General features: G+C 31.9%; 3 protein-coding genes, 1 long non-coding RNA gene and 1 pseudogene across 10 annotated transcripts; 3 read left to right on the forward strand and 2 right to left on the reverse strand.

Annotated features, from left to right (window-relative positions):
* Positions 1-2,770: 2,770 nt before the first annotated feature.
* LOC108839011 (phytosulfokine receptor 1-like) lies at positions 2,771-4,946 on the reverse strand (annotated as a pseudogene).
* Positions 4,947-5,764: 818 nt separating this feature from the next.
* Positions 5,765-7,567, reverse strand: LOC108809975 (peroxidase 4). Its single transcript, XM_018582108.2, has 4 exons — positions 7,275-7,567; positions 7,000-7,191; positions 6,464-6,632; positions 5,765-6,344 (listed from the first exon to the last, which is right to left on the reverse strand). The coding sequence occupies exons 1-4, from the start codon at positions 7,470-7,472 to the stop codon at positions 5,953-5,955; spliced, it is 951 nt and encodes a 316-aa protein (XP_018437610.1). The 5' UTR covers positions 7,473-7,567; the 3' UTR covers positions 5,765-5,952.
* Positions 7,568-11,440: 3,873 nt separating this feature from the next.
* On the forward strand, positions 11,441-13,279 carry LOC108808372 (E3 ubiquitin-protein ligase SP1-like). 3 transcript variants are annotated; one of them, XM_056988018.1, is made up of 9 exons: positions 11,441-11,723; positions 11,796-11,848; positions 11,936-12,054; positions 12,132-12,215; positions 12,295-12,360; positions 12,488-12,622; positions 12,705-12,776; positions 12,882-12,988; positions 13,066-13,279. In XM_056988018.1, the coding sequence occupies exons 1-9, from the start codon at positions 11,650-11,652 to the stop codon at positions 13,157-13,159; spliced, it is 804 nt and encodes a 267-aa protein (XP_056843998.1). In that variant the 5' UTR covers positions 11,441-11,649; the 3' UTR covers positions 13,160-13,279. The 3 variants fall into 3 exon arrangements, with proteins under 3 accessions (XP_056843998.1, XP_056843997.1, XP_018436033.2); XM_056988017.1 differs by having other exon boundaries at positions 11,461-11,723; positions 12,295-12,390; positions 13,066-13,270; XM_018580531.2 differs by having other exon boundaries at positions 11,462-11,723; positions 12,295-12,390; positions 12,705-12,771; positions 13,066-13,181.
* Positions 13,280-15,639: 2,360 nt separating this feature from the next.
* LOC130495964 (uncharacterized) lies at positions 15,640-17,422 on the forward strand. 2 transcript variants are annotated; one of them, XR_008935006.1, is made up of 4 exons: positions 15,641-16,454; positions 16,544-16,594; positions 16,690-17,137; positions 17,209-17,422. It is a non-coding gene; the product is annotated as an uncharacterized LOC130495964 (long non-coding RNA). The 2 variants fall into 2 exon arrangements; XR_008935005.1 differs by having other exon boundaries at positions 15,640-16,454; positions 16,544-17,137.
* A 6,091-nt stretch (positions 17,423-23,513) lies between these two features.
* LOC108810055 (protein indeterminate-domain 6, chloroplastic-like) lies at positions 23,514-27,009 on the forward strand. Of its 4 annotated transcripts, none has more exons than XM_056990087.1 (4): positions 23,514-23,586; positions 23,978-24,190; positions 24,554-24,950; positions 25,878-27,009. In XM_056990087.1, exons 2-4 carry the CDS (start codon positions 24,004-24,006, stop codon positions 26,692-26,694), a joined length of 1,401 nt encoding a protein of 466 aa, XP_056846067.1. In that variant the 5' UTR covers positions 23,514-23,586; positions 23,978-24,003; the 3' UTR covers positions 26,695-27,009. The 4 variants fall into 4 exon arrangements, with proteins under 4 accessions (XP_056846067.1, XP_056846068.1, XP_056846066.1 ...); XM_056990088.1 differs by lacking the exon at positions 23,514-23,586 and adding an exon at positions 23,616-23,661; XM_056990086.1 differs by lacking the exon at positions 23,514-23,586 and adding an exon at positions 23,668-23,883.
* Positions 27,010-27,507: the final 498 nt, after the last annotated feature.

A 27,507-nucleotide genomic window follows, 5' to 3' on the forward strand; every position in this document is an offset into this window, starting at 1 on the left:
GGATACTATATTAAGGTAATAAATTGTGCACTAAAATTATAAAACAATATTTATTTTAAAACAAACAATTTTACTATACAACGATAATTAAATGGACAATTCTCATGTATAGAACTTTTATGTTTTTGTCACAAAATAGCATACAAGAAAAAAAAATACCAAAATGTATCATTTAAAGTGCAAAATACTTTTATATCCTAGATATATAAATACAAATAAATAAATAAATATTTTTTTTTAAAAACTAAAAAATTTTAAAAAAATTATTTATAGTTTCGAATTATACTTTTGAAATTCGATTTTTTTATAAATCTGTTTTTCAAAAAAAAATCAATTTCTTTTTCAACTATTTATTTTTTTACTTTTTTTTTGAAATTCGAGAATACTTTTTGAAACTATTTTTAAAACTTCTATTTTCAAAATTTTAATATTTATTTTTTTATTTTGTAAAACTTTAAAACCTAAACTCAAAATCCCACCCCTTACCTCTAAACTCCATTTTAGGTTTGTTAACCCTAAGAATATAGTTATAAATTAATTCTTTTAATAAAACATTTTAATTATTTTCTTTTCTTAGTGTGTTGTATTTGTGAGAAAAACTTTTTTAGTAATAGCCTATGGAATTTCTCTAATTATTAAATTGAAGCAGAGAAAATATAACATAGACTGAGACATTGAGTGTTAACTAATTCTTCTCCCATTTTGTTGTTGCAGTCTCCTATAGACTTCATGGCTATGGCCGATGACGTCTTGAATTCGATTTAAATCGTATGACCGTTGTGAGAAAAAGGTGGTGAAACCATCTCTAAAGGTTTCTTTCAAATTTTTCTTTAAACTGAAGTAAATTTTATTTTGAATTTGAGTTTTGCTCCAACATTGTTTTTTATTTTTCTCCTCAATTTGTAATAGGGAAAATCGCATAAAAAACCTTCAAAGTGTCACTTATTAGCACTTTATACCTTGAAGTTTTTTTCACTAACATTTTTAACCTTCAAAGTGACATTTGTATCATAAAAAATCTCCAAATCAAAAAATTGACCGGTTCAGCATGTAATTTTTCAAAAATAATTATTTAATTAATAAAATAAACAAAATAAATAAATAAAAATCCAAAAATAAATAAAAATCAATTTTAATAAAATTTACAAAAATCAAAAAAAAAAAAGAAATAAAAAAAAATAAATTAAAATTTTAGAAAATTAAATAAATATATTAAAAATTAAATTATTTTTTAAAATATTAATAAAATAACTAAAAAATTAATAATAAATAAGATTAAATTTAAATAGAAAAGAACTAAATAAAAAGTTCACAGTTTTTTTTTAAAAATGGAAAATATAAAACTCAAAATTCAAAATTCACAAGTGACGATGATGGTTTCTCACATAACCATTAAAAATGACGATAATTGTCATATCTCCAATGATAGTTTTCAACATCATCTTAAAAATGACAAAAAAATATTTTTCAAACTTTTGAATTTTCATTTTTTGATATATATGAATTTTTTTATTTTCTGTTTTTAGTTTGATCTCATTTATTTTTGAATTTAATTTTCTAAATAATAATTAATTTCGGATTTTTCTAACTTTTTTGATTCTTATGTAATTATATATTAATTAATAATAATCAGAAAATTAGAAAAAATCAGAAAATTAATTAAAATTTAGAAAATTAAAATTCAAAACTAAATGAGATCAAATTAAAAAAACAGAAAAATAAAAAATTCATATATTTCAAAAAAATGAAAATTCAAAAGTTTGAAAAAGATTTTGTTTTGTCATTTTCAAGATGATGTTGGAAACTGTCGTTGGAGATATGGCAATTATTGTCATTGTTAATGGTTATGTGAGAAACCATCATCGTCACTAGTGATTTTGAATTTTATATTTTCCATTTTTTAAAAAAAATTGTGAACTTTTTATTTAGTTCTTCTCTATTTAAATTTAATCTTATTTATTATTAACTTTTTAGTTATTTTTATTAATATTTTTAGAAAATAATTAATTTTTAATATATTTATTTAATTTTCTAAAATTTTAATTTTTCTTTTTTGATTTTTTTCCATTTTTGTAAATTTTATTAGAATTTTTCGATTTTATTTATTTTTGGATTTTTATTTATTTATTTTGTTTATTTTATTAATTAAATAATTATTTTTAAAAAATTACGTGCTGAACCGGTCAATTTTTTGATTTGAAGGTTTTTTATGATACAAATGTCACTTTGAAGGTTAAAAGTGTTAGTGAAAAAATTTCAAGGTTTAAAGTGTTAGTAAGTGACATTTTGAGGTTTTTTATGTGATTTTCCCATTTGTAATATGTTCATTTTTAACTTTTTGTTTATTTCTAATAACACACCTTAGTTGAAAAGATTTAAAACTATACTTATTTATTAAAAAAATTTAAAATTTCACCTAAACTTTAACTTTATTAAAATGAAATATTTATCACATTAGTAAAATTACTTAACCACATATAAGACAATGGTAAAGCTCTATTCTAACATTACTAATTTGTCAAAAATTGTTCAGTGTTGTGTTAAGTTTGTTTGTGTTTATAAGTAATAGTTATGTATTTTTAATGTTATCTTTACTATATATTTACTTTATATATATTGTTGAATTATAAGTTTTATATTTAAGTATTTAACTAACTTGTTATTTATAATTACTGCACAAGACGTACATAAACTGTTTAATTCCCTTCAAAAATTGAAATGGGTAGACTTGAGTAAAACCGAGTATTCATGGGATCTATAAGTGTTTACGAAAAACTTTTTTACCATATATTGACTGACGTAAACAGTCCATAATCAAAACATTGTGGTAATTGTGTAACATGAAACTTGATGCCGTGAAGATTAAATTCTAAACAGCCTCTGACGGAAAGTAGCAACAACAACAAACGATAAACCAAACCCAAGAACAACTCCATATGAAAATTCTAATGCATAGTCACTAGGACTGTTGTCACTCTCATCACTGCTTCTTGCTCGGTTTTGGTCTAGCGTATCTTCTTGGCATCGAGTCCAGTCGTAATCACAAAAATCGTTGCCCTCGTAGCTCGAGTTCGGGAAGGTTTGAAACTGACCACCAGAAGGGATTCTCCCTGAGAGGCTATTGTTTGCAACACTGAACTTGGACATAAACGTTAGCTTCTGCAGAGATCCCGGGATTGGACCGGAAATGTGGTTATTAGACAGATCAAGAACCTCCAAGCTTGTCATTCCTGAAAGGGAGCTAGGGATTTGTCCTGATAATCTGTTGGCATTCAGTTTAAATACATGGAGGTTCTTCAAGTTTCCAAACTCCTCCCAAATGGGTCCAGAGAGATTGTTTTGGCTGAGTTCAAGCGTTGGTGGAAATCTGGAAACATGTTTGTATTGCTGAGATCTCCCATACTCATTCATTCTATAGAAGAATGGGTGATCTGGATAAGGCTCCTCGGCTAAAATATCTTGGCTTATGAGGCTATGCAGCCTTGTCACACTCTTTGGGATCTCTCCTGTGAACGAGTTTGTCGACAGATCCAAGTAAAAAGATGAGTGAAACCACCGATCCAATTTGGTATAGCTCCAGATAAACTGTTCCATGAGAGATCCAACAGCTCTAGCTTAGTGCTCTTGCTCAACCACCTTGGCATTGAACCGGTAAGCCTACAATTTGGTATAACAAGTACCTTGAGGTTCTTGAAATGAAGACTGGGGTCATCAGGCAACATCTCTCCATAGAAATTTAAAGTAAGAACAAGATTCGTCAAGTTCTTGCAGTGCTGAAGAATGTGAAGCGTCGATGAAATGTTCACAAGACTGCAGTTTGAGAGCCCTAAATAAGATAAGCTATGGAAGTCCTTGAAGCTCTCTGGGACCTGTCCATCAAAGTGGTTTCGCGCGAGATTAACGTGTGTGAGCTGTCTGCAAGACGGTAGATGTTCAGGCAAAGAGCCATTGAACCTATTCACCCCCAGATCAAGCGAGGCCAAGTTAGTCATCACAGTACAGTTCAAATGCAAAGGACCACTCAGTGAGTTGTTCCCCAAGTTCAGCAAACTCAAAGTTTTTGAATTTGCCAACGACATAGGGATCCCTCCTGTGAATTGATTAGACCTAGCCACTAGATACTCTAGCTTCGACAGTTTCTTGAACACGTTAGGGATCTCTCCTGAGAATCTATTCATTGAGATATCAAGATGAACAAGGCTGGAGAGGTTACCAAGTGCAGAACTGAGTGTACCAGAGAGACCATTCTCTTGAACCTCAAAAAGACTCAACCTTTGAAGGTGAAAGAGATCCTCAGGTATGTTACCAGCTAGACCGTTCCCGCTAAGGAAGAGATGTTGGAGCAGAGAGCATTTCTCGAACCCAGATAAAAACTCTCCAGAGAATCTGTTGGACTCGAGTCTGATCAGCGTAAGGTCAGTAGAGTTGCGACATATATGCACCGGAAGCGAACCGTTCAACTGGTTCGACGAAAAGCTGAGACTTTTCAGTGAAGGAAGATTCAAGCTCTCAGGGATTAAGCCAGTGAATCCATTAAAGCTCAAATCTAGCGCTTCTAAGTTTGTCAGATTGAAAATGGACGGAGGGATGGAGCCTGAGATGAAGTTGCTGGAGAGATTAAGAACTCTAAGATGATGCAGTTTTCCAAGAGATTCAGACAACTTACCGGACAGTGTTTTGCTCACAAGCTTCAGTTTGGTGACTCTCAGAGAGTTGCATGTGATCCCTTCCCATTCACAGCAATCTCCAGTAGAAGTGAATTCCCAACTATCTGGCTTGGGGGAGAGTTCGTTGATGAAGTCACGCAAGGCATCTAGGTCACGTGGATGGCACGTGAGGCTGTGAGAGTTTGAGGAGTAAAAGCAGAGCTCTACTACGACAGCAAGTATGATCATCATCCCGGACCGGTAACGTTGAAGAAGAGCCATGTCGCAAGAGGAAGAGAGATTAAGTGAATATGATTTTAAAAAATTGAAACTTTGACTGAACATTTAACAAATCTTGGAGGAGGAGATAGAGACATGTGTGGAATACACGGAAAAGGCCAAAAGGGGAGGTGATGATTGACTTTTAGCTCCCAAAGTTCTTTCCGCTGACTAATAAAAACTAAGAGAAAAAAAAAATTAAAACTAAGAGAGAGAATGACGTAGACATTTTTAAATGTTTCAAATGAATTCATCAGGTTCTGAACCTGAACCGGTTTCTCGGTACAGTAATGGTTTGATTGTGGTTAATTTTTTTCATTTCCTTGGTTTTATTTTATGTTATTATGTTTAAATATTTTATGATTTTTTTTTTCTGACTAAAATATATTTTTTTTTTTTCGCGGAGATCATTCGCTTGCTAACCTGTCTTTGGCCTCGGCCAAACAACTTTTTTTTTTCTCGTGGTCGAGCTTTCTATAAAAAAAAATGTATACGAAAGTAACGAAACGTATTAAATTATACACAAGTTTCTCTTAGTACTTACAGTTACAAAGAATTTTCCCCATTCAAGTGAGAAATAGGACAAACCATTGCTCAAAAGTTGAAATAAATGAAAGTGGATAAAGTAATTGCGAACATATTGTACTAGCTCAATATCGCCAATTTTAAAAAAATTTAAAGAAAATAAACTGACCAGGTCTACAAATCGTATAGCTAAGAAATAAATCATGTGTTTGTTGAAACTCAGTTTGGACTTAGATCTTTGTTGTTTGTGATTTTAATGTAGTTTTTATATAGTTACGATTTCTATGAATGAAAAATCTGGTTGCACAAAAAAATCGAATTATATGTCTATATATACGAATGAATTATTGTTTAAATGATATTTCCAAATAACAAACGAATTAATGCAGGAATTAGTTACATACAATTACAAATGAACCAAATTAAATGAGTAGATGTAAATAAAATAACGTGAATTTTAAGTCTGGAAACTCTTTCGGAGAAGAGAAGTAATAATATGTCTTTAATTAACGGCAGTGCAGATCCTTCGGATTTGTCCAGCTGAGCCAGTGAGTGTCTGAATATCTCCCATCTTGATCATTGCAGCTGCATAATCAGACGCGAATCTAGAAGGGTTTCTGCTATATTCCGATACAATACTGTCAGTAGAAGCTCCGCTTCCAAACAAAACTTGATCGCTCGCCAAAAGTCCTTTCTTCTGCATCAAGTTTCTGTAATAGTTATTGTCGAACGAGTTTGGTGTAACTTGATCTAGAGGTGCTAGATTTGTATCTCCACCGTTGACCGGACAGCGGCGCTTACGTGTGCTGGAGAATCCGGCGTCAATGTCGCTCGAATTGTCGTAAAGCCTTTCCTTAAATGTTACGCATGTAGCTTGCCCTAAAGTATGAGCTCCTGTAAATAAATTTTTCGTGTGTCATAAGCAATATCTTTTTTTTCATCGTCATATTCAAATCTCAAAGAGAGAAATTGACAATAAATAAGTGACTAAAGGTCTTTTTATCGGGACTAACCAGAGAGAGCGACGAGGTCTCTAGTGTTTAGACCTTTTCGAAGGAAGAGATCACTGAGGTCGTCTAGGCTTGCCCTGAAACTGGGGAGGTCGCCACTGTCTGCAATAGCTTTAAAGGCAGTGGTAGAGTCTCTCCGACCAACCTTCACAGCATATCTTGGACCTCCTACCTATTGATGATATATTTCAAATTTTACAGAAGAATTATTTGAACTACGAGAAAATGAATATAAAAGTGGTACTACGCGATTGTTTTTCTTGGCCTTTACGTTTAGCTGTTATAGTAATATATTTTTCTCAAACTAAACAACCTTTATAAATGTTTAGTAAGGAAAAATTGTAATTCGTATAGTGCAAATTAATTTCAAACAGAAAAGAGAAACAAAAATAAGCACTAATTACATAAAACTTTACATTAAAAATTAAAAAAAATCCTTATCTTAATATAAAAAATAACGCGTTATATACCTTGTTAGTATGTTTGAGATAGTCTAATTATGCATGCAAATGTGTCGAGAGAAACAGATAAAAACTTACGTATTCAGACGCGTCTCTAGCAGCAACGGCAATGATATCAGCGCAAGAAACGACACCAGGACAGACACTCTCAACAGCAGATTTGGCTTGATCAATAACTTCAAATCCTCTTGCTGATTGAAAGTTTGCCACTGCATCTCTTTCACTCTCCATGGTTGGAGTTGCCACAAGCATGACCGATGCATCACAACCCTACCAAATTAAAAATTAAAACCGAACACAAATTTTAGACCGGTCCATCAACACACATGTTATATCATATGTTAATCACATACATTAACGAAACAGTCGTGGAAATGGAGACGGATGAGAGAAGCAGCCATTCTACGTTCACGGCTAATGGCGGTTCGGATTGAGGATCGGATGGTTGAGAGAGCGTTTGGACAACTTTGATCGTAGAAAGTAGGAGAAAGTTGTGCTTGACAGAAACAAGACAAGCTCAATAACAATACAAAAAACTTGAAAATAACCATAGTAGTTTTTAAAATAAACTTTATGTTAAGTATTGAAGTAACAAAACAAATTTCGCAAAGAGCTAGTTGATTAGTGATTTGATATTGAAAATGTTATTTTGGTTTGTTATAGAAATGAGACGAAATAGGTCATATATATAGGAGAAAAATAATCAAGCAATAATCATTTGCGGTCCCTTTTTGCTGCGGGAGCGCGTGAAAGCCCTTCTGACCTTTTCAAATACGTATTTTCTGGTAGTGTACTTTGCCTTTCCAATATTTATATACAGAGCCATCTCAAACTCTATAGAGATCCTATTCAAAAAATAAAATAAGATCTTTTTCAAGAATTTAAAATCATTTATATGTTTTTCTGATAAAATATTATTATACCAATCTAATTTTTAATCTAAATAGCATCATTTTCTAGCTTTTCTTATGCAAAAATCATCGACCAAATTTTTTTTGGTTTGAGTGGAATAGACATGTTTTGGGTTTTTCATTTAAAATTTATGAAAACACCTCTTTGAGATTATGATTTTGTCCGTTTTTTTTTTAATTTTTTTATATCGTAATCAAAAGTTATAATAATAGAACAATAGAATATGTATAGTGGTAAGAAAAATTGTAGAATCTTGATTTCATTAGACAAAAAATTGAAGACTCTTTTTTCTTTCTCGACAAAAGCTTAGACTAATTTTTATTCTGTATTTACTATTTTCAGAAATATTATGAAAATTATATATTTCTCTACCTATTTATAATCACTAATTAATAATAGTTTCCTAAACATAATCAAATTAGAATATTAACCTTCTAAACCTACATCTATTCTATTAAAACAGAAGTACACTTTAAAATTAACCCTAAGACTTTTAAAATATTTACAACCTAATGCCACTAAAGTAATTAATAAACCTGATATTAAGGATTTTGTCTTTTCCTAATTCAATGCATAATTTCCTAAATTGATTCCACAACAAATTCATGATAAATCTTAAATTTAATGTACATTAATACTATAAATAAGTAGATAACCTCTTTCCATAATTATGTAATATATTTTAATTTTCATATATACATATATATATATATATATATATATATTATACATTAGTAGAAAGAACAAATTTAAAGTGAAAGCAAATATTTATACGGAAAAATAATTATACGGTCACGGATCAAGCTACAGAAATAAACAACAACATTGCAAAATTATTTTTTAACAAATTTATTTTAACAGAAATTATATTTCAAAATATTTTATATATTTTATGTATTTATAAATTTATTTTATTTGTTTTAAGAGATATTAAGATTTTGGAATTGGAAAAAATTATGATCCACCCCTATATTATTTTAGTTAGGATATTTAAAATTTATATAAGAATATTTTATTAAACTTATAAATATAATTTTTATTATAACTGTAAAGATTAATTTTCAATATAAATTTATAATTAAATATTACAAATACATATAATTTAATATAAACAAAAAACTTAAAACATAGAATAAATACCCGCCCGAAAGTCTAGTTGAATATTAAAACAAACACCAACTTCTATTTTTTCACTTTCCAAAATATATAATCGAGATAAATGCTAATTAGTTCCTAACTTATTGCATTTTTTGTTGATTGTGTTAACAAAACTAATTTTATAATTTATATTAATTGGTTAATAAATACAAAAATTAGATTTAAATAATAGTTATCTAATTTTTTTAAATATATGATTTTATATATATATAGCTATTACAAAACAATATTATGGACCCTCTAAAAATTTGGACCATGTTCGACCGCTCCAATTGCACGTGCAAAAAGACGGTCCTGTTTATATAGTTTTCTTACTAATAATGGAAAAGTGATAATATTCTTTTATTAGATTCAGTAATTTGAAATGTTTTTTACGATGAATATTAAACTTTACTTTGATAAAAAGTTTACATCTTATATTGAATTCAACAGTCTTAACTTAAGTTAAAATTTTATGATTACGACTAAGATTTTCGTTTTTAAGAGAAGAGTGTTATTCGGAGTATTCTATTAGTGACCCCTACATTTTCAACTCTTGCATTACTTAACGTTACAATCAAAAGAAAAAAAGTATTTCTCAAAAAAAAAAAAACTTAAAAAGTATATGACTTGGGTTTATATTTGCGTAAAGCTGGCCTGCGTTGACCAAATCAAGCTTAATATTAAATATTAAAACGGTTAGGCTCACGTGAAATTTTGAAAATTGACTTTTGACTTTGAAATAGTAGCGAGAGAATCTTAATGTTATGCGGAATTGTCCATACCGTAACCACAAGTGGCGCCGAGGTTGCTTCTTAGCTTGTTCTTCTCTGCTTTCCTATTTAAGTTTTAAGTGCTCTTGTTACTTTTATAGTTAGATACCTATGATTACTAAATAATAAAACAACGAAAGCGTAAAAATTTACTTGTTTGTAACAAAAACACTTTGTAGAATATAATGAGAAACAAAATGATTTTACATTCTATGATTCTATCATACACGGAATTCATTACGTTTTGACGGTTTTGTATAAAGAATTGGGTGTAGGGCTATACAAATATATCTATTCTAATCTTCCACCGTAAGAGAAAAAACGACTTAACCTGACCCTGGCCTGTTGATATTTATTTTCCAATCGTCGTAGTGAATTTACATCTTTTTAAAAAAGTATATGATCAGTATTAATACAAATATTCTAATGTTGACGTGTAATAACAATTTCTACGCAAAACCGGAGATCAGATTTTTAGCCAAGATTATACATACTTTTCATAAATATTTATGTTTTGTTAGTTGTTTATTTTGGTATGAATTCTCAAAACTAAAAAAGATTCTCAAAACTAACTCTTATTTAAACAATAGAATGACTTTTGTTATACTAAAAAACAATTTCTAGAAGCAGAAATTGAAAATTTTCTAAATCACATCGGTGTGGTCGGGTGGCGCATAGCGTCTCAAATGTTCGTAAGGGACATGAGTTGAAATCCGTGCCAGTTTAGGTTTACTCATCTATGTGGCCATGCATCTTGTGATCAATCAGGTGTGACTGGTGTCGGTAATCAGACCCCTAGAGGACTAGTCGCTTGGGTTACGTCCCGCCGGATATCCCGGGTTACAATTTTTTTTGACAATTTCTATATTTTCAAAAGAGTAACTAGTTAAATAGATGTCATTGGGTTTGACTTTGTATTTGATTTGATGACAGCTTGTAGTCTAATTAGATCATGAAAGACCGTTTGGAGTAATGCACTTATCTGGATCATCTCCAATCTATCTTTACTTTCTATAACTAAATTTTTAGAAAATAAAAATATAATTTTGTTTTAGTATATTATTCTATAATAATGAAATGTCACATTTCCCTAATTATTTTAAACTTTATATTTAGAGTAAAAAGTTATCATTCTTCTACAACAGAAAATATAACATTTATCTAATATAAAGAACTACAATAGAGAAAAAAATATCTCTATTTTAACTTTTTATATATATTTATAGGAAAAAAATAGCGATGTATTGGAATTTTCTTATAGCATATTTATCGCGGTGTCTTCAAAAAGTTTTTAGTGAAAAAGTAGACTGTAAGGTCCATAGAAAGAAAGAAACATAAAGCAAAAGTCGCCAAGGAAGAAACGTATGCTCTTTGGTTTGTTCACTATTCGTGAGCATCACCGACAGATGACGGCTCGCGATTGGTGCATTTAAAAAAAAAAAATCAGACAAAAAAACAAAAAAAAAAGGAAGAAACCAAGTGGGTACGAGGGATAAACATGGTTTTAATAGCCTAACTTGGTTGAATTGACGTTTTCAGAAAATGTTTTTAAAAATGAAACGTATGAAACACGTACTCAATCATGTATATATACGCAATATACATGCAACTCCATGTGTTGGCTAATACATAATTTGGGGAGAAACAAACGGCCGAATGGATATCCGGTATACTCAGATTTCACTTTATCTTTACTAAACCTGATTCAAACCCGAAAACACTCTAACCGAACCTGGCCTGTTTACTATTATCGCGATCAATATACATATACAGAATTCGGCGGATTCATTCATCAGCGCATCTTTCAGCGGAACCCTAAAAACTCCTGAATTTATTTGAGTTGATTACGTACGTTTTTGATGAGTCCGTGTTTGATTTATTCCTTGGGTTCAACATAAAAAGTCTGATGGATCTTGCCGCCGCGGCTTTATGCATTGGCTTTGCCTCCCTAATGAGATTTTCAAGCAGTAGCAAAAAGATGTTAGTCAGTTCCTAAATCAAATTTCTCTGCTGATCTGCTCACTATTGATTTCGACTACTTGTTCCGTTCAGGAATTGTGAGCTTTTACGTCGAGCTATACCGGTGAATGACCTAAAAGGGTTGGGTAGGTTTTATAAGTTGATGTTTTTTTTGAAAGGATTCGGTGTGTTTTTGCTTTGTAAAAAATTGATGCTTTTTCCAAAAATTTCAGGGGAATGTCTTGAAAATAATAAGATAAAAAACCCCACTGTTATGGTACATGGAACAGTTGGATCAACCTCAACCGTGGCCGTGGAGAACAGCCGTTTTGGTGTTTTCATAAAGGAAACGGTAAAAACTTGTGTTGCCTTTTTTTTGTCTATCCAAGAGAGACATTGACTGAATAATGTTCGTTGGTGCTCCTTCAGACTTCACTTGAGTTAAAAAGGATGAATCTCTTTGTTTCGGCAGTACCGGACTCGAGCAGTATCATCATCGATACCGAGGAAGCGGTAAAGATTTGTGTTGCCTTCTTTTTTTATCTATCCAAGAGAGACATTGACTGAACAATGTTGGTTGGTGATCCTTCAGGATTCAGTTGAGTTTGAGAGGACGAATCTCTTTGATTCGGCAGTACCGGACTCTAAAACCATTTCTGTAAGCCGTAAGGAAGTTCCTTGGTATTTGGTAAAGATATGTTTTCATATATGACATTATTTTCTTCTCAATTTCACAAACATATATCCTTTAAGTAAATTAGTTGCTTCTATTTTCACGATTATAGGATGATGGTACTGCTCGAGTCTATGTATTGGATTACCAATATGCCACAGGATTTTATGATACTTTAAAAACGTACTTCTCTACTGAACCAGTCATTACATACTTTAAAAGCCCTGTTTCTGATGAAAAAATCAAGGTATTTGTCCTGTTACTTGTAGTAATTCTTTTTTTCTTTTTCTTCTCTGGGCTTAAATAACAATGTTGGTGTTTCTTTTTAGATTACTGATATTGACTGTAACAAGTGTTCTCAAGTTCTTGAGATTGGCACGTATTTGACTGTTGTTGGTAAGGTAAGTTCAATCTTCATTTCTTGGTTTCACTTAGTAGCTAGTTTTTTTTTTGTCACGACACTTAGTAGCTAGTTGATATGTGAAATTTACTACATCTTACTCTAGGCTGTGAGAGACAAAGATGGAGCTCCCACGATAGGAAACGCATATCAGTTCTTCAATGGACATATACAACTTAACGAATTGGTTACTGATTTGGAATCAGAATCAGAGTAAGAAATATATCTTATTTGTTTTAATTACTGAATATGTATTTTTCTTAGAATGTTTCTCTTGTCACATTTTGCAGGGGACTCGGGAATTTATCCTTTTGCTTAACAGTTTTGGGTGCAATTTTGCTAGCTCTGAACATAATACAAACTGCTGTAGAAAGACCGCGATGATAACGCATAAATCAATTTGAGTTTTTGCATTGTTTTTAACTGTCGTTCTATTAGTCGCTCACTTTATATGTTTATCAATCAGATTAAAACAAACAACGTGATTGTGTTATTTGTATATATGATCTTAAAAAAAAAAATTGGGGGGGGGGGGGGAGTTAATTTTGTTTCATTTTATAATTTGTACTTGTGATGTAGTTCTTTTCTGAAAAAATGATATTTGTAATGTTTTTTGCAATATTTATACATAAAAAATAGGTGAAAATTGTAAGTTGTAATAATAGGAGAAAATTGGCTTTAGTTTGCTGGACGTGAAGCATTTCAAAGTGTTCGGTCACTGGTTCAGTGAAGTTATGTTTAGTTTTTTTTTTTGTGCACCAAATGATTCATTACGATAAAAATTTAAAAACATGGCATCTGGTCCAAGTCTAGCCCAAAGGTGAAATTAAATAACAGATGGGCCGCGTAGGGCCTTTTTTGCAGTCTGATCTATGTCTTTGATCAAGTCGCGGGGTAGATGAAAAAACTCGATTTCGGTAAACACAGAGGATATACGATGGATGTCATTGATGATCCCCATGATTTCTTTTGCCTGTGTCTCGAAATTAATAGCTTGGATGAGCGTTTGATTGTCGGAGTACATCTTGATTAGTGTGATGTCAAGATTTACCGCTGCGATGAGACCCGATCGGAGAGCTAGGGCTTCTGCAACGATCGGGGAAGAGACGAAGCTTTCCGTTTGGCTACCTTGCTGCTTGTTGATGATCAATCCTCCGGAGATACTCCAAGCGAGGCCAGCTCTCTTCGAAGTTATGTCCCAGGCTGCATCGGATTTGCATGTGCTGGTGAGGGGGTGATTCGCCGGTGAGCGCTTGTCTCTGTGTCCTTTAGGTAAGTCTACTCTTGTTGTCGGGTTATTGACTTGTGCTGCTATCCATTCTCGTGCAAGCTGTAAACCTTTTATAACCACTTCCTCTGTTGATAGGATTCTGTTCTCAAAAATATGGAGGTTCCGCGCAGTCCAGAGTGCCCAACAAATCCAAGGAAGAATTGTCCTAGATATACCTATTGGTGGGAGGCAGTAGACCGATCTAAAGGCGACTATCATGTCTTTGATGTTCAATCCTGTAGCTATGTGAACTACCTGCTTCAGTGGTACTTTCTCCCAGACGTCTTTAGCAAATGGACATGTGAAGAAGGTATGCATCGCCGTTTCAGTCCCTTTGCATTTTATACAGACAGCATCTGATCTTACTCCCCTGATTTGAAGGTTCTCCCCGAAGGGCAATGCTTTCTGAACTATCGACCACAGGAAGACTTTCATCTTTGGTGAGCAATCTTGATTCCATACATCTTTTACCCAGTTGAATTCCTGTGGCGTTACTGATGATTGTACTTTTGAAACTGCAGAGCAATACCCTGATCTTGCTGAGTAGATCCCCGATTGGAGAGGCTGCCATACGAATTTGTCTTCTGTTGATGCATGTCCAGGGCGCAAACATAGGATTTGTGATGAGAGATTAGGTAAGAGCTCTTCAATCCTACTTTTGTTCCATTGCATATCATCAGTTAGAAGATCTGAAACTGTTAGGTCTAGTGCAGCTTCCGGGATAGGTCCATAGGGTTTTATTTGTTGCTCTAGGGAAATCCAGGAGTCCTTCCATACTCTGGTTGTGCAGCCATTACCTATAGCTTTCCCTAGGTTTCCTATAAGTAAGTCCCTCCCATGTAATATACTCCTCCATCCGTGTGAACATACCGAGGGGAGTGGGGCCTCTAGGAATGATATATTGTGACAATATTTGCCTTTTAGGACCCGTGCTAGAAGGCAATCAGGCACTGTTAGAATCCGCCATGCTTGTTTAGCTAGGAGAGCTTGGTTGAATATTTGAATATCTCGGAGCCCTAGACCACCCTCTGATTTTGGCTTTGTTAGTTTGTCCCATGATATCCAGCACATCTTTTTCTTGTCATCAGAGTCATCCCACCAGTAGCGTGTAAGTACTGATTGAATTCTCTTGCACAGACTCGCAGGGAGTTGAAAGCAAGTCATGGGATAGGTTGGTATTGCCGTTAGTACAGACTTCAACATTGTGAGTTTGCCCGCTTTGGAGAGGGATCTTGTGGGTCGACTGGCTGCTCGCTGTCGGATTTTGTCAACTACGGATGTGAATAAATCACGCTTTCGTCTTCCAAAATATTCTGGGAGCCCGAGGTATTTGCCTGATCCTCCTTCTCTTGCTATATCGAGTTGTTGCATTGCAAGGTCTTTAACTTCTTTAGGTGTTTTTGAGGAAAAGGTAATTGATGACTTCTCGGTATTGATTTTCTGACCCGATGCTTCCTCGTATTCATGCAGGATCGCTTTGAGTTTGCAGCAACTGTCTTTTGTGGTGTAGCAATAGAATATAATATCATCAGCAAAGAGGAGATGGTTCACTCTCGGACTGCCTCGAGCCACTCGAATCCCTTGTAAGGTCCCTTCCCTTTCTGCTCTTTTGCATAGGCCTGACAATACTTCACCGCACAGAATGAATAGGTAGGGAGACAGGGGATCACTCTGTTTGATGCCTCTTTCCGGTTTAACATATCCTTGTGCTGTTTCATTGATAAGATAGGAGTAGGATACTGTCGTTAGGCATTGCATTATCAGACTTGTCCAAATTGGGCTCCCATTAACATAAACCCGAGCGGTACCGTCATCCTAACGCGAATAAGAAAATAGAAGCTAATTAGTTAAGGAACAAGTTTGTGTCATTGTGATATGAAAACACATATTACCAAATACCAAGAAACCTCCTTACGGTACAATTTCCTCCGGCTTATAACGAATTTGGCCCGAAGCAACACAAAAAAAGAGAGAGATTGATTTCAAGACTGAAGAAACACAATCCAAAAGAAAACCACGGACAACATTTACCGTTTCCTCAGAAGAAAAAAAACACACAAAATGCCACTACGGGTGTTGTCTATGGGTGAATTTGGTCCAACTGTTCCAAATATCACAACAATAGGGTTGCACAATGCCTCCTTTTAGAGACGATCCCCTGAAAATTTAGATAAATCTTAAAAATATCCAATCCTTTCAGCTCGTCTATGCGTGCTCTGGCAAGATTCTGAGCTTTCCTCTGCCAAAGAATAAAAATCAGATCAAAAAAAATCTCTGAGCAGAGAAATTGATTCGACTAACATCTTTTTGCTGCTGCTGGAAAATCTCAGTCCGATTGGCAAAGCCAATGCATAAGGCAGCAGCAACAGCAAATTTAAAGGACTGTGGGCTTTTGTTTATCCAGCCCATGTAAAATTTTGGCCTGAACAATTTTATCTGTTGAAATATCAGCTCTTGTTGGGTGATCATTCCAAACTTTTCTATCTTTTCGGCTGCAGAATTGCTCAAGCTGCTAGTTCAAAGTCCGGAATTAGTGTTTCATCCTCAAGGTGCTCTCGATCTTAATAGTTAAGGTTTGCTTATGTGTAAGACTGTCAAGTTTGTGTTGCCTGAGTTCCTTCCCTTGCATTACCTAATTCAACAGACAAGTAAGACATGCATAAAAGGTTCTCCGTTGCAGGTTTCTGGTCAAAAGATAAGATTTGTCTTCTTGCTAGTTATGTTGCTTAAGCTTAAAGAACAGCATTTGATATATTATAGAGAGATTTCACGTGCTTAGACTGAAACTCTCTTTACAGAATTTGGTTATAATCCTTCCTTCTCTTGTACTAGGTCTATGATGATACCAAAGAAGATACTGTAGAAAGGTTTGCACATACTACAAGCTAGAATCCATTCCTGTTGTGCTTATAATTGATCCTACTACCACTGGTCAAAGGATGAGAATGTGGTGTGGAATGGTCGAGCCAGAAACTTTGCTAGAGGATTTAGTGCCGTTCATGGACAGTTGTCCTGGCGAACACTTTGCTTCTCTCTCAAAGAAACGGCCAAGAGGCAGCTTCTCATTAACTCTCCTAACTCCAAACCCAATGGTTAGTGTTACAACTTGTCCACAACAACTTCAATGTATGATTTGATCTTTTAAGCTGACTTGTTTCTTTAGAGGCTGTTGCAAAATATGAGGAAGAAGAATAACTGCAACGAGCACTAGTTACAACAACGGTGCTACCAACTTTCCCACCTCTGCCTGAAGAACCAAAGGGAGGTGACCGCAAATCTCAAAACCGATACATGGGAATGACAAAGATCATATCTACTAAACTATCTAAGATGCTATGTTAGGATAGTTGTTTTAAAATATACCAAAATTTTAATTTGCAATGAACAGAAAAAAAATCATCTAATATTGAAACAGGTTTTAGAGTTTTCATCTTATATAGTAGTGAAAATTTGTCGTTTTTAAAATTAATAAACTTTTAAATTTCTATTCTTTGAATTGGATGAATAATTTTTAGACTTAACAGTCACTACGCTATAATGATTACAAAAGATTCAATTATCTTTCAAATCTCTATTAACTCGTTGGATTAAAAAAAATTAGACTAAAATGGTCAGTATGATGCTTTTGAAGTTTTGATAGATTCAATAATCATTTAAATCTCTATAACTTAGATGGATGAATGATTTTAAGATTAAATGGTCACATTTGAGTCTTGACATTTTCTATTAATTTAATTGGATTAATGATCACAAAATTAAAACTCGCACTATGCTTATTTTATACTAACTCCAATCCACCTATATTTTTATCTCTATATTTTTTCTTAATAGAAAATCTCTATTATAAAGGCGAATATGCTTTAATGTATGTCTCTATAATAAAGTTTCTTTATTTATAAAAGAAAATATAGAGGTGTCTTATTTTTATCTCTAAATATAGAGATAAAAGTAATTTTGTTCTATATTTTTTTAAAAATAGAAAAATTCTATTATAAAAACATACATTGCAATAAAATTTATTTCTATAATAAAAATTTTTATTTTAGAGAAAAATATAAAGACATACGTTAAAAATGTTGTTAGACCACAAAAAATACAACAGTTAATTGTAAAGCTGGCTAAGGTAGATGTGCATTGCGCATCGTAACTCGTGAATTCTACACAGTTCACACAGTCAAACAAATATAGCAGTTACATATACAAGTGGCATTTTAAAAATTATGAGAAAAATCGAAAGAAATTAAAAGAGAAAGTTAGAAATCTATCTTATTAAAAGAGAAGTACCCAATAAAAAATATCCCTTAATTTTCAGTTTTATTTACAATGTATGCCACTGAGAATTAACTAAGTTTCATATTTTAATGCTTGTCTTTTTTAGTTTATTTAATGTGTTTTCCAAAATTATTGTTGTCTTTTCTGATTTAGATTCCTTAATTATTGTTGTCTTTTTGATTAATAAATGTATTTTCCTAATTTGAATTTAAATAATAGATTTAAACATTTAATATTTTTCTAATTTAAATAATAAATTTCCTTAATCATATATTAACCAAAATCGATTTCTCTATATATTTTGTATTAACTTATTAAATATTAAAATCACATAACATAATCAATTTATATAACATATAAATATAATATAAAATAATTTATTCATATATTATTAGTATAATGGTTTCAAAATATAAGTTCAATTAGTTATAAATATTGGATTTGTTTATATGATATAATGTGATATAATAGACAATTAAAATCATAAAATATAATTATTTAACATAATAAATAAAAAAATATTTTTAAAATGTAATATTAACAATAATGTTATAGAGTTTAATGTACATATATATATTATATCATTAGGACACAGAAAAATTAAAGTGAAAAAAATAATTATACAGTTACGGATCGAATCTATAAATAAATAACAACAGCGCAAGATTATTTTCTTTAATAAATTTATTTTAATAGAAATTATAGTTCTAAATATGTTTATATATTTTATATTTTTATAAATTTATTTTATTTGTTTATAAGAGATGCTAAGATTTTAGAATTAAAAAAATATGACCCGCTTTTATATTATTTTAGTTAGAAAATTTAAATTTTATATCTGAATATTTAATTAAATTTTTAATTTTAACTTTTTATTATTACTACCAAAATTTATTTTTAGTCTAAAATTTATGTTTAAAATATCGTAAATTCATCATTTAATATAAACAAAAAAACTAAAAATATAAAATAAACACCCGTCTGGTCGGACGGGTCAAGGTCTAGTAGTTATTTATATTTGTATTAATTAACATATTAATTGGTTTTCACCTTTTGGTAGGGAGTCCAAGACATTGACTTTGAGTTAATACATAATAATATGGAAATACACTGGAGCACACGTGTACGGCCAAGAGTTAAACTTACTTTAAGTTTTGAATAGTAACGTGCGAGACAACTGCAATGTATTGTGGTTCCAGTAGTAACAAAACTATATAGATACGTAGGTATATAGAAATTTTTTGCTATTATTAAAGTTGGTGATGCGGTACGGTCCATCACCATTCGAAGCTTTAATGTAAAATGTCACTTGTTGTCTTTTTGTTGACTAAGATAAAATGTCATTAGTTGTCTCTTGTTACATGTTAAATATAGTTCTTTGTATGAAATGTTAAATTTATCGCAAAAGAATATATCAACATCTATAATGAATTCGAGAAGATGGAAATTGAAAGCTGGTCAAATGAGCTAAACTGCAGTAACATAGACTTACCGGATCAGATACCGATTCAGTATAGTTACTGATTGGTTGGTTGAATCGGTTTAACTGGTCGAACCAAATTTTCTATTTTCTAAAAGTTAATATCCACATATATATAGTATAAGAATCTAAAAGTAGTTTTATACTCCCTCTGTACCATTTTAAGTGATGTTTAAGGTTTTTGCACAATTATTAAGAAAATATAAAATTTTATGCACTTTATCTTGGTTATATAAAAATCACATTAAATAAAACAAGTTTAACCAATAACAAAATAGTACATGATTTTGTAATTGGTCACAAAATTTGAATGACATTTAATTTTACTTAGAATAGTGAGAACATCACATATTATGAACCAAAATAAAAATCTTAAAACTTCGCTTAAAGTGGAACGGAGGGAGTATATGATAGGTTCTTTATTTTCTTTTTTAGTAACTAGAAAATAAACAATAATCATAAACCCAGGTATATACACTAAATAAGTGAATACTATATAAATTAAAATTGGTAAAAACCAAATGATTAACCGTTAAAATTACTATATTTATTTATTCTTACAACTAAAGTTTCTAATTTTATGAATATGGCAAAATAAAAAGAATATATGAGAGTCAAAAAGAGATTTTTGTTTACATTATTTTTAAGAAAATAAAATTAAATAGTGATAGTCAAAAATCAATTTTGAAATACTAAATTTTAGTAATAATTGGAAACACATTAATATATCTTGATTATTTGTAACCGAATCTTAAAATTGATCTGGTCACTAGTTTTACCGGTTTTTAGTTGGATTTGCCGGATTTTCTCAAATTTGAACTTTTAAATCAAACAGAACTCGTCTTCTTTAACGAGTCAAGTCATGGTCGTATCGGTTTGACTGGCCGGTCCGGTCAAGTTTTCAAAACACTGGAATCATCAGTCATGTAGTCTTGGGTTAGGAAATACTTATAAGTGGAAGTAATGTGGTTTCTAATAGTTTTGTCGATCATTTGGCTAGCTGATCAACTGTCTTGTTGCATATAGTTACTTTTAACACATTTATTTTTTCATATAAATGAACAATTGTAATTAATAGGGTATTAATAGTTACAATGAAAAGAGTCATAATTTTTTTTTGAAAGAATGTTAAATTTATTCAAATCAAAAAATTTGTTTTACATCATGTGTAACTTTGTTTTAGAGTTCTAGAGTTTGAGAAAGAAAGAACTAAGAAGAAAAACAACTTAATCTCTCACTAGCTTTTTGTGGCAAACCAATCCGTTAAAGCTCTCGAAAATATTGGACTCCCTCCCATACGCAATAAAGATATCCGATTGCGCACTCCTTTATCTATAAACTTCAGCAGAGAAACAGAGGTCTGAGGCGTCTCTCCATGTTTTCTACCTTAAGAGTCATAAATATTATTCTCTTTGTATCACTTTAAGTGGTATTTAAAGATTTTTGCTCCCTCTGTTTTTAAAAGATAAATTTTTAGTGTTTTCACATATATTAAAAAAAATTCATTAAATCACTATAATAAACTTATTGTTTTCTGTAGTTTTCAATTTTCAACAACTTTTGGCCAATATTAATCCAATAAAACCAATTAATTTTTTTAAAATTTGCCTTTTTTCATAGAAAACATAAAACAACCATCTTTTAAAAATATTTTTTTCCAGAACAATCATCTTATAGGAACGGAGGAAGTATCTTGTTTCATAATAATTGATGTTCTTACAATTCTAGATATAATTTATTGTTATTTAAATTTTTTGACCAATCACAAAATATTACATCCGTTTTTTATTGGTTGAATTAGTTTAATTTAATGCTAATGCATAAAAATTTGTATTTTCTTAATTTTTGTGTAAAAATCTTAAACATCCGTTAAAATGATATGGAGGGAATAATAATTTGCTAATACTCTTTAATAACATCATGTCATCATACACTGGAACACACGCGTTCAACTGATTTTTACTGTTTTGTTTTATTTGAATAAAAGGTTTTGGTAAACTTTGTTTCTTTGTAATGCTAAAAGATATTTTGTATTTACAGTGTACATTGTATTTTCGTATAGAATAAATAAGTTTTCATTATAGCAATGAAAATTATGGTTAATCACTATATATGTACTTATCTTATAAGTAAAATTTCAAAATAATTAGATATCAATAGTTGCAAACAAACAAAAAATTCACAAAAGTGATTTGAAAAAATGAAGTTAAAATGATACTATAGCAGATTAAAAATAAATAGTTCGATTTATAAAAATAACATAATTAATAAATTAATTCATCCACTATAAATAACAAAAATATACATAAAATCATATGATTTTTAAAAACTTAGTAATACTTTTTGTGTACACTGTCGTGGCTAGTGTGCAAGATAATATTCTAGGTAAACAGAAAAATAGACGAAAAGTAGTGAAGGATTTGGTTGTTTAGATACAAAAATTATGACTTAGATGAAGAGAAAAAGAAATGATTTGTTAAAGCCATACGAGAGACACGAGAAGGAGTATGAGGTAGCCACCCTGACCACACCTGCATGTGCTCACATTCCTAAGGACTGGGCGTTCGGGTACCCATTCGGATTTCGGTTCATTCTATTCGGGTTTCGGATTTTCGGGGTTAAAGATTTCAGCCCCATTCGGATATTTCTAAATTTTGGTTCGGGTTCGGTTCGGATCTTTGCGGATTCGGTTCGGGTTCGGATAACCCATTTAAAATGTTTTTAAATTTTCAAAATTCATTATATACTTTAAATTTTCAAAATCTATAAGAAAGATAATATATTACATATAAATTTTTATAACATATATGTCAAAATACCTTAATTTAACATATAAATTAGTTTTCTTTGAATATTTGGATAAAGAATCAATAGATATTTAACTATTTTGATGTTTTCAGTATACTTTAGCTATTTTAAACATTTACTTTTGACTATTTGCATATATTTTTTGAGTATTTTGGAAAACTTAAGGATATCTTATATATTTTTAATGTTTTTAATATACATTATATATAAAAATAATGTATATATTTAAGTATATAAATTTATTTCGGATACATTCGGCTACCCAAAATATTTCGGTTCGGATCGGGTTCGGTTTCGGTTCTTTAAATACCGAAATTTTGAACCCGTTCAGATATTTAATCAATTTCAATTCGGGTTCGGTGCTACTTTTTCGGATCGGGTTCGGTTCGGTTTTTCGGGTTCGGATTTTTGGCCCAGCCCTACACATCCCACCGTTTTACAATGACACAGACTCTAATCTTCCCCATTCTTTTGAAAAAGTTTTAAAATATTAATGTATCGAATGTTAAAATTAAAGGCTAAAACTAGTTTACAATTTATTTAAATTTGATTTTATATTGCAATATAAGGGAAATGATTTTAGATATTAATTTTATGACAATGTAACACTGCTTTTTTATATATGAATATTTATAAGTGAAATTTAAATTAATTCACAAATGAAGAGGAGTAAAACTTTTAAAATTACAAAAGTTAGTTAACTACGGTTAGATCATTTTGATAAAAAAAAACTACGGTTAGATCATGATGACGCTTAATCAATAAACCACTCATACGTTACAGAATAGAAACGTACCAAATTTTAATTAGATTTGTTTTTCAAAAACATTATTTTTTTCTTTAGTAGTGAAAAAGGGAAATGGACAGTAGCTATATATAATATTATAACGAGATTTTACAAGACTCAATCCCAATTATTTTAAAAAAAAACAGAGCAACAAAGCAAGAGGGAAAGAAAAGTGATAGGGCTTTTTCTTTAAGGTGTGTGTATTTGTATATTTATTATATTTGCCTATGGCTTCTTCTTCATCCTCTAACATTATCATCATCTACTTGGTTTCTTTCTTTGTCTCTGAGTTTTAGCTTTTATTGACCTTCTTCTTCTTGGTTTCTTTCTCTGCATCTCAAGACTTAGTTACAATAAAAACAACTCATACTATGTCTTCTGTCAAAAACTACAAATTAAAAATAACTCTTTGGATTTATATTTGTTCTCGTAAATGTCTTCTAGTGATATAAATTTTCTTTTCATGTCGTCAATCTCTACGGCTTCTTCCTGTTATAATTCCTTACTTTCGTTTTCTTCTGAATCATATTTCATTTCTCTCTTCTCTCATCACTTTTAAATTATTTTATTATTGGATCTTTGTAGATTAAGCAAAAGCAGAACCTGAGAAGATGTCTTCATCGTACAACAAAACAATTTCATCATCCTCCACTCAGTCTTTCCTCCTCCCCAGCGCCGCCACCGGAGCAAACAACTTTAACCGTGAAGAGACGGCGATGACGATGATCCAACAACCCAACTCTGTTGCTCCACCAGCACCACCACCCAAAAAACGAAGAAACCAACCCGGAAACTCATGTGAGTACCCAATAACTCCGTTATTTATATTTGTTGCTGTACACAAACATATAAGTGTGTTCATATTCCACTAAATAAAAGGAATCAGTAAGCCTCAGTGAAGACTTTTCCTTTTGGGAGGAAATACAAAAAATATAAGAACCCTAAATTTTAATTCACTTTTCTTTGTTATCATTCTTGATAATCAGGAATTAGATTATCATCATTCGATCTGACTAGATTATATATTATTTAGAAATTCTTGTACTCTATTCAAAAAGTTTAACGAGAATTTTAGTCTATTCAATTTTCTTATATAATATTCTCTTGAGTAATGGTTTTGTTCTGGTGGTCAATATATTAATTTGTCTTTTGATTGAACAGATCCAGATGCTGAAGTGATAGCGTTATCTCCAAAGACGATCATGGCGACGAACAGATTCCTATGCGAAGTGTGTAACAAAGGATTTCAAAGAGAACAGAATCTACAGCTTCACAGGAGAGGACACAACCTTCCATGGAAGCTGATACAAAAGTCGAACAAAGAAGTGAGGAGGAAGGTATATATTTGTCCGGAGCCCACGTGTGTCCACCATGACCCGTCACGTGCTCTTGGAGACCTCACCGGAATAAAGAAGCATTATTACCGGAAGCACGGTGAGAAGAAGTGGAATTGCGAGAAATGCTCTAAGCGTTATGCTGTTCAATCTGACTGGAAAGCTCACTCTAAAATCTGTGGTACCAAAGAGTATCGATGTGACTGTGGTACCATCTTCTCTAGGTAAACTCTTTCTTGGTTTCATACAATAATTTTGTTCATACTATATGTATCATATGAAATGAGAAACGATTAATACTATAGTGGGAAAAGAGCATATATACGTTAATAATTGTTATAAAAACGTGTTGGTTAGTCCATAGATCTTATAGTCTATAGCGGTCATCATTTTGTTGTGCGAAACTAGAAGCATTTCTTACTTCGAGTTTACATGTCGGTATATTTATAAGGTATCGTACTCTGGCTTCTGCTTGAAATTCCAGCTAAAAAAGCATGTCGGTCAGTGAATATTAATTATTTAACGAATGATTATGCAAGCTATGTACAATACATGAGTTTGGTGCGCTCTCTCTATATATCTTGACTTGTGACTGAAATCTACGCGTTTAGATATCATCATCTATATTGGTCACGGAATAACATATTTCCTACATAGGGACATGAACACATATGCATATACGCACACTGGATCTATCAATTTATTTGGTTGGTTGCTAATGAGTAGAGTAAATGAGGAAGGCAGTGAAGAAAGGAGAAAATAAAAGATGCTAAATTTGGTCACATGTGAGTTGGATTTGTTTCCATGCATTCCCACTTTTGTTTTCTTCTTCACCTTTGCAGGTTCCTCTTTCCATGTAACTCCTCTTCTTGTGGGTCTCACCCACTTCTCTCTCCTTCTTCTCTCTCTCTCTCTCTCTCTCTCTCTAGAATAACTAGATTATGCATGTGCTTTATGTATTACAGGAGGGGTTAGTTTAATTGCTTGAGTAATGAATATTGTGGTCTGCGTGATATAGTAGGAGTGGTTAACAACCACTGTGCAATTCTAGGGTTGATATTTATTTTTATGTTCTAAAATATTAATCTTTTCATTTGTCTATACATACACTATAATTTTATCTTAGTTACATTTTTTGGGTGATATTTCAGAAGAGACAGTTACATTACACACAGGGCATTCTGTGATGCATTAATACAAGAGTCAACAAGAAGCCCTACCGTGAGCTTCACGGCAATGGCAGCCGTTAATGGAGGTGGTGGCAGACATGGATTTTACGGCGGTGCTTCTTCTGCTCTCTCGCACAATCATTTTGGTAACAACTCAAACACTGGTTTTACCCCTCTAGCTGCAGGATACAATCTGAACAGTTCATCTTCCCAAAAGTTTGAAGACTTCGTTCCTCAGCCCACAAACCCTTATCCCGGCCCAAACAATTTCCTCTTGCAATGCTCTTCAAACCAAGGATTATTGCCGCACAACGACCAGAGTCTCACGAACCAGCACGGTATGATCAGCCTCGGTGATAACATAATCAATAACAACAACAACAACTTGTTCAACCTCGGAAACTTTCAACACAATATCAAGCACTCTGATCATATAAGTGTTCCTTCACTTTTCGCTGATGGTGCTGACAACAACGATCCTTCTGCTTTGCTAAGAGGGTTAACTTCTTCATCTTCGTCAAGTGCGGTTGTTAATGACTTTGGAGATAATGAGAATGGAAACCTTCATGGTTTAATGAACTCTCTAGCTACGACAACAGATCAACAAGGTCGATCTGGTAGCAGCATTTTCGACCTTCATTTCGGTAACAGTCTTAGCATGGGAGGCTCTGATAGGTTGACTTTGGATTTTCTAGGCGTTAATGGAGGGGCTATGAGGAACGTAAATAGTCGTAACCCAGCTCCTTTAGACACTGAGATGAAGTTTTCACAACCAAATAATCCATTTGAAAGAGCTTGAGATGATATCGTATGCAAAGATATATTGTTGGGTTCCTTGAAGACTTTAGTTTTAAGATTTTTCGTGTTCGTCTGTTGTCAACTATTGAAGTGGGATTAAGTATCCTATATTTAGTACTTTAGTCTTGCAAAGTTGGTTTTCGTTTTTTTCTATAATGTTGTCAGTGTTGAATTTCGAACCGGGGCTCCATGGATTCTTCAACCATCTGAGTTCATTTCCGCTGATTAATTATATACTAGATTTTGGACCCGCGCGCCCGCGCGGATGTATGTTTGGAATGATTAAATGTTAAACATAAATTTGATGGCTTTCATATTTGTTGATTTTTGATATTGGTGTATTTCGTTCGGTTTGTTGAGTATCTGATTATAAAATTTTAAAATATATAAATATCAATTTTATTAGTATCAATATATTATTTTGGGGTTTTTAACTCAATTTTATTATCAGTTAGTTATGTAAGTTTAAATATTTTAAATTTTTAATTACAGGATTTTAAAAAATTAAAAATTAATGGAAATGTACCAAAAAAAGTTGTTATGAAAATTGTTTTACGAAACTCTATCCACACAAATAGGCCCGATTTGTTAAAGTTTGAAAGGAAAAGTATATGCGAAGCCCAGTAGAAAAAATTTGTCCACGAAAGAAACAGAAAAAATTTGTTAATAGTCTAAATTTTCTTAATGTATATATTTTACCACTTACCAGTATTTAATATGAATTTATAGTTTATAAGCATCAACTGCATTATTTGTTTTAAATTGTCATTTGTTTTAGTTGTTCATTTGTGTATACACACAGATATAATATATA

The sequence above is a fragment of the Raphanus sativus genome, chromosome 6 (genome assembly GCF_000801105.2).
Source record: "Raphanus sativus cultivar WK10039 chromosome 6, ASM80110v3, whole genome shotgun sequence".
NCBI classification, from domain to species: domain Eukaryota; kingdom Viridiplantae; phylum Streptophyta; class Magnoliopsida; order Brassicales; family Brassicaceae; genus Raphanus; species Raphanus sativus.